Genomic DNA, 7,656 nt, shown 5'->3' with positions numbered 1-7,656 from the left:
TGTTACTGGAACCGTCTGGGTTCTTTATGTTCTCAGTCAGTGTGGAACTGGTCTTACTGGAACCGTCTGGGTTCTTTATGTTCTCAGTCAGTGAGGAACTGGTCTATGTTACTGGAACCGTCTGGGTTTTTTATGTTCTCAGTCAGTGTGGAACTGGTCTGTGAGTTCCTGTGTTTATGTGTGAAGGTTCCTACAGACAATGCTGCAGAAGATCTGTTAATGGTATTTAATTTATTATTATTATTATTATTTAAATTAATATAATTATTATTGGTATTTAATGTATTATTATTATTATTATTTAAATTAATATAATTATTATTGGTATTTAATTTATTATTTTTTATATTAATATAATATTATTGTTATTGGTATTGTTAGCATATGTATTATTATTATTATATTATATTTATTATTTGTAGTAATATTGATATTATTATTATTAATAATATTATTATTTTTATTAATATTATTATCAATAATTATTATTAGTTTTTTATTCACTTTTATTATTTATATTGTTATTATTATTGTTATTGTAAGTATATTTATTATTATTATTATTAGCTGAATTGTAGAAGTCATGTTTTATACAGTGCTGTGAAAAAGTATTCGCCCCCTCACCTGATTTCTTTTATTTTTACTTATTTGTTATATTTAAATGTTTCACATCTTCCAACTATTTTTAATATAAGATAAAGAAACATGAATATTGCAGCTTTTTAATCATCAGTCCATTTAGTAAACATCTATTCAAAACCTGTGTGAAAAGTAATCACCCCCCTGAACCCCTCCTGCTCGTGCGCTTCAGATCAACGTCCTGCTGCAGAACCCAACTGTGCTTCAGCTTCAGGTCATGATCTGACGGGTGGACGCTCTCCCTCCATCAGTTATGACAAGTCATCCAGGTACAGATCAGCACGCTACCACCACCACGTTTCACTGTTGGTGTGATGTTCTTATGACGGATTGCAGTGTTAGATTTACTCCAGAATGTTCCATCTTTGACTCACTGGTCCACAGAATATCATCCCAAAAATCTCAGAGGTCATCATGGACGCCACTTTCACCCAAAGTCTTTCTTATAATGGAATCACGTACATTAACCATAACTGGGTGAGTCAGGCCTGTGGTTCTTCAGATGTTCGGCTGGGTTCTTTTGTTTGGTCCTGGACGAGTCGTCAATACATTTAAAATACATTCAGTGTTATAAAATATTACAGCCGAGTTAGTAACGATAATCAAACGTCTTTATTAAAACTACATAAACACACAATCATCTAACATCTACAACATTCATTATCCATCTGGGTCAACCAGACCAGGGACCAATGTGGTACAGTGACTTTTACAAACATCACTAAACATAAACACTCTGGACAGATTAAAATCTACAAATGTTTAATTAGAAAGGATTAAAAACCCCGTACATGAACCCAAAGACAAAAATACATTTATATACATACAAAATCAATAACAAGTCAACAATATTTAAAGAGACTCCAGGGCAAGCTCACATTTCCATATATGGAGTCATTAGGAAACCCACAATTCCATATATGGAACCATAGGAAAGTCTACGCTCCCATATATGGAGTTATAGACAAGCCCACGTTTCCATTTATGGAGTCATAGGCAAGTCCACGTTTCCATATATGGAGTTGTTAGGAAACCCATCTCCATATATGGAGTGATAGGCAAGCCCACGTTTCCATAAATTGAGTCAAGGGTAAACACACATTTCCATATATGGAGTCATAGGCAAATCCACATTCCCATATATGGAGTCAAGGGTAAACTCACATTTCCATATATGGACTTACATGCAAGCCCACGTTTCCATATATGGAGTCTTGTTCAGTCTAGAGACACTTATGGAATATTTACTATAATCTGAGATGCTTTTCATTTGATCTTGGACACTTTTGAGGGACTGGACATGACTAAGCCGATGGGGCACTTCCGTTTGACCGTCTCCCCCGAGCTCTCCGCTGCCTCTGCACCTCCATCGCGCTCCTCTCCAGGTGATTCTGAACCTGTGAGGTCCGACTGTAACGTTGGTGCGGTACCGAGGACCTTTCCGGTCCGACAGCGTGAACCTTCTCCTTCAGCCATCATGAAGTCCAGCTCTGAGACCTTATCGAGAAACGCTGCGTCCATCCTGGCCTCCTCTGCTCCTCTCCATGAGACCTTCTCAGTCTGATCCGGCGGGGCGGTTTGGTCCGACGGTCCACGTGTGTCCGTTTTCGAGGAGGACTGCTCGGATGAAGGAGGTGCTGTGAAGCTGCTGGTGCTGCCGCAGTCATCAAAGTTAAGCCTCCTGAGATACGAGAGGCGATTAAAGGCGGGTTTCTTCTCACCAGGAGCTACAGGACTGTTCAGGTTCAAACCCCTGAGTGCTGAGGACGGAGTAGGTGGGGTGGAGGGCACGGCAAAGGTTCCGGACTCATTTTTCTCGGTTAATGATTCGCGGTTCTCCAGGTCTGAGCTCGAATTTGTCACGGCAGGGTTTTCCGTCTGTGTTTTTGGGTTCATCTGGTTCCTCGATGCTTGTTCCTCCAGTTCCTCGATGTACTGGTCGCTCCTCTCCAGTGCCTTCTTCAGCTGCTTCATCTCCCTCTCGTACTGCGCGATCTTGGCCTCCAGAGCCGCCACCGTGTACCTTCCGAACCTGAAACGAGCGATTAATAAGAGTCACCAATCCGAGCGTACGCCACTCACATAATTCTGGGGTTCTCCTACTTCACAGGGATCTTTGAGGTGGCACCATCATAGGATGCTACTTGGTACTGAAAGTGCTGCTGATATTGTGGAGCAGAAGCATCCAGGAGCAACAAAAGCTCCGCCCAAAGCCGTGGTGTAAAGCACATAACCATGAGACCTTTGAGCAAACGTGTTTCTGGAGAATCTGGGTTTGGAAGAAGCTACTGAGTTTGGAGACCCCATGGAAGTGTTTCAAAACCTAGTGGAGCGCTTTCCAAACGACTGGTACTCAACATTCTCCAGCTTTATGTTCATGCTCAAACACACCACACGACCAAAAGTATCTGGACACCCGACCACGGCCCGGCGCTGATGGATCAGTTGATGTTCCGATTCATCCCAGAGCTGCTGAGCTCAGAGCTCTGTGCAGGACGCCGAGTTTCTTGGTTTCTCGTCTTTATAGAGCTCGCTCATGCTAGAACAAAAAGGGCCATCCCTAAACTGTTTCCCATATATCACTGACAGGGGCGTCCCAATACTTTTGCCCATGTAGTGTATCTTTGCTCAGTGTGTGTGTGTGGTGGTGGAGGTTCTCACTTCTGAGGGGATCTGCTCTCCACCTCGGCTCTCAGGCGGACGTTCTCCTGGATCAGGTCCACGTTTTGGGAGCGCAGGGTCTTGTTAGCCTGAGGGGAACAGACAGGGAGTTCGGATCAGGACTGTGGGGACAACACGCACTCATTTACATTTACAGCATTTAGCGGACGCTTTTATCCAAAGCGATCCAACAGGGTGTGGTGGGGTTTGAACCAGCAACCTTCTGCTTATTAGTCCAGTACCTTAACCACTAGGCTACAACTGCCCTCATCCCTCCTCTGCACATGCTCAGATCATCTTCACCTCTCTACCACACCCTCCATCACTCTGTACAATCCACCCTCCGCCCTTGTGTTAGTGATGATCATTAATATGTGGACGGTGTAGCTCTTACATCTCGGAGTTTATCCAGGTCCTGTGAGACGGTGAGGTAGAGCTCGCCGGCCGCTCGGAGTTTGTTCTCCGTCTCCTTTAGCACCGAGCAGTCGAGCGGTTCTGGTGTCTCGGTCTGAGGAACCGGAGCAGGACCGGGTCTCAGGGCTTCCTTCAGCTCCGTCTCCAGCTTCAGGTTCTTGTTCCTCAGCTCGTCGTTCTCCCGCTGCAGGTTCTCCACTTCATCCTGCAACAGACCAGACTCAGAAATCTCACTACTGGAATGTGGGACAGTAAAACCAGCTCTCCAGCACTGCACTGATCCGTCCTAACCTCGTACTCCTGCATGAGCAGTTCCACCCGTGTTCTTCTCAGATGTTTCCTGACCGACCCGCTCTGACTGACGTGGCTCTCGTTGGTGGCTCCTGTAATCAGACACACAGCGAATCAGATTGAGAGGAGATCATCAGACTCCTGAGTTCATCAGATCCTGTATTAGAGTTCACGCTGTACCTATGATCTCCCTGCAGGGGTTCTCGGGGGTGATGGCAACCCTGCAGGTGGGACACTGGCTGCACTTCTGGAGCCAGATCTCGATACAGGCCGAGCAGAAGACGTGGTGGTTACAGCAGATCACCGGCTTACGTACCTGAGGACACAGAACGAGACCGGACCGCGGTAAGTGTGGCCGGCATGATAACACCGATAAATAAGATGGCACGTTTGGTTTCAATCTGAAGCCACGAGTCCAATTTAACAACTGACTTTCCATTTTGGTTCCAGTTGCACAACATCGATGATTACAATGCATGCTTAGAGAGGCTCAGGGGTTGGGGCTCCAACGGTGGCTACTGGGTGGTGGTGACCTTCTGATCAGTGGTCCAGCATCTGCACCACTGAGGTACCAGTAGTAGTGTTTCATAATAAACTTATTTATATAAAGTATATACTCCGATCAGCCATAACATTAAAACCACCTCCTTGTTTCTACACCCCTTATTTTATAAGGGCAGTGATAGCTCAGTGGTTAAGGTACTGGACTAGTAATCAAAAGGTTGCCGGTTCAAAACCCCACCACCGCCAAGTTGCCACTGGTGGGTCCCTGAGCAAGGCCCTTAACCCTCAATTGCTCAAAATTGTGTTCAGTCATAACTGTAAGTCGCTTTGGATAAAAGCATCTGCTAATTGCCGAAAATGTAAATGTACACTCGCTGTCCATGTTATCAGCTCCACTTACCATATAGAAGCACTTTGTAGTTCTACAATTACTGACTGTAGTCCATCTGTTTCTCTACATGCTTTGTTACCCCCTTTCATGCTGTTCCTCAATGGTCAGGACCCCCACAGGACCACCACAGAGCAGGTATTATTTAGGTGGTGGATGATTCTCAGGCACTGCAGTGACACTGACATGGTGCTGGTGTGTTAGTGTGTGTTGTGCTGGTATGAGTGGATCAGACACAGCAGCGCTGCTGGAGTTTTTAAACACCGTGTCCACTCACTGTCCACTCTATTAGACGCTCCTACCTAGCTGGTCCACCTTGAGACGATCGCTCATCTATTGCTGCTGTTTGAGTCGCTCATCTTCTAGACCTTCATCAGTGGTCACAGGACGCTGCCCACGGGGCGCTGTTGGCTGGATATTTTTGGTTGGTGGACTATTCTCAGTCCAGCAGTGACAGTGAGGTGTTTAAAAACTCCAGCAGCGCTGCTGTGTCTGATCCACTCATACCAGCACAACACACACTAACACACCAGCAACATATCAGTGTCACTGCAGTGCTGAGAATCATCCACCACCTAAATAATACCTGCTCTGTGGGGGTCCTGACCATTGAAGAACAGCATGAAAGGGGGTAACAAAGCATGTAGAGAAACAGATGGACTACAGTCAGTAATTGTAGAACTACAAAGTGCTTCTATATGGTAAGTGGAGCTGATAAAATGGACAGCGAGTGTAGAAACAAGAAGATGGTTTTAATTGCATATTAATAATAATAAATAAGAACAGCAATGAGTCTGTCTAATCATGCAGAACCCTTTAGGTAGAATTCAGTACTTTTATACAAAGTTAACAGGTAAATATTTACTAATAATCTGTAATATTTTATTATCTTTAAATCCGAGAGTTCATGCAAAACTTCCAGGACATGAACAATAACCAGACGATTCTGCATTATTCGCGCATAAATCTAACATTACACCCAACATGAGCTTTTATTGTTTCATATGCTAAAAATGTAATAAATCTGCTCATAAATTCAGTATAAGGTAAATAAATAATCATTAAACCAAACAGCAATCGATCATTTACAACCTGCACATCATTCAGCTTCACATTTCATCAACTTTAACCAACGAAACTTTACCTTTCCGAGGCAGATCTGACAGGAGATCGGTAAAGTCAGAGACAGAGTCACATTCTGCACAGTTTGTGCCATTTCTGTCTCAAAAAACCTAAATAATTAATAAATTGTAGTCCAAACAAAGCAGCACAATGCGACCACACTGCGGCTCCGATCAGCTCCAGAACTACAACTACGGACAGCCGGAGAGACCAAATCACCTGATAAACGAAACCGCGTACGGAGTGTGAATACTGCGCGTGCGCAATTCGAGAGAACAGTTTGAGCAGTTACTTGCTAACTTGCTAACGTAATTTATAAAATGATGTATGAAGTGAAATGATCAATAAAATTAATTAATTGTTCATTAAAATAAAGTTAAGTGTTAAAAGTTAAATGTAGTTATATGTTATTGAGATCTTGTCTGCAGTGCACAGAAGTTACCCACACACAATCTAGCTAGCTAGCTAACTAGCTTACTAGTTTTGTTTTGAAATCACACTTAAATTAGTATTTAGATTATTTTGTATATATGTGCATATTATTTTATATTAATATAAATGTGTGATGTTTATATATCCTTTAGTAGTTATATTTTATTTTAAAAATCAGTAATAAAAAAGAAAACATTAATGGACTAAAGCAACCATTAAGCAGTTGATCAGTCTGGCTATATAAGTTTTTATTTCTTTTTCTTTCTTTTTTCTGTCTTTTTTACTATAATTACAATAGAAAGTTACAGCTGAAATGTATAAAAACATCCCGTACATTTTTATTGTTGTTGTATTTATATAACATAACATTTAGCAGCTTGCGGTTTATGACCCCTACATTTGGTCTGCATGACTAAATACACATTTTAATGTTCAGTTTCTAGATTATTATTATTGTGTACCAGGAGATCTGCAGGTTATAAAACATTCATGTTTAGTTATTTAGCTAGAAGACACAATCCACTAAAGTAACAAAGCAAAGAAACTCAAATGCACATGATTCCACTACCACCTCTAACTAGCACATATCGACAAAAAGTCATTATTAAATACAAATTGGAACCGTAAAATTAAAGACTAGTAAATAAATGTGTAGTACGTGTGTGGGTTCTGGTAGGAATACTTGGACAAGGTGTCATTCAAACCAAGGGCAACACAGACGTGTTCAATCAAACATCCAGAATCAATTAGGAGCAGACAATCCACCTTCTGCATGTTTTGGGAGGTAGTAGGAAGCCAGAGTAACCAGAAGAAAAGTATGCAAACACTGACTTGAAGGTAAAGATTGAACCCAGTGCTGTGTGGCTGTAGAGTTACATTTTCATTTATCAGACACTTCAGTGACTTACTGTATACAATCTAAGCAATTGAGGGTTAAGAGCCTTGCTCAAGGGCCCAACAGTGGAAACCTGGCAGTGGTGGGGTTTAGTTTAGTACCTTAACCACTTGGCTACAACTGTCCTACAATTTGCTTAGAAAAGTTTATTTAAAATGTTAGTACACTGGAACCTTGAAACTGGACGTCAGTCGGTTCTGGGAGTGGTGTTGAGTTTTAAAGACGTTGAGTTTCGATGTATTTTTCCCCATAAGGATGTTTGGGGAACCTGTTAATGTGTCCATGGTCCCGTATAGCTGCAGATATTTTA

At 42.2% G+C, this 7,656-nt stretch overlaps 1 protein-coding gene across 1 annotated transcript; it reads right to left on the bottom strand.

Annotated features, from left to right (window-relative positions):
• Window positions 1-1,232: 1,232 nt before the first annotated feature.
• On the bottom strand, window positions 1,233-6,180 carry obi1 (ORC ubiquitin ligase 1). Its single transcript, XM_062997114.1, has 6 exons — window positions 6,042-6,180; window positions 4,186-4,321; window positions 4,006-4,097; window positions 3,695-3,919; window positions 3,301-3,389; window positions 1,233-2,671 (listed from the first exon to the last, which is right to left on the bottom strand). Exons 1-6 carry the CDS (start codon window positions 6,111-6,113, stop codon window positions 1,906-1,908), a joined length of 1,380 nt encoding a protein of 459 aa, XP_062853184.1. The 5' UTR covers window positions 6,114-6,180; the 3' UTR covers window positions 1,233-1,905.
• Window positions 6,181-7,656: the final 1,476 nt, after the last annotated feature.

The sequence above is a fragment of the Trichomycterus rosablanca genome, chromosome 6 (assembly GCF_030014385.1).
Source record: "Trichomycterus rosablanca isolate fTriRos1 chromosome 6, fTriRos1.hap1, whole genome shotgun sequence".
NCBI classification, from domain to species: Eukaryota; Metazoa; Chordata; class Actinopteri; order Siluriformes; family Trichomycteridae; genus Trichomycterus; species Trichomycterus rosablanca.
The sequence above is the reverse complement of the archived record's forward strand: the minus strand, read 5'-3'. Positions and strand labels throughout refer to the sequence as shown.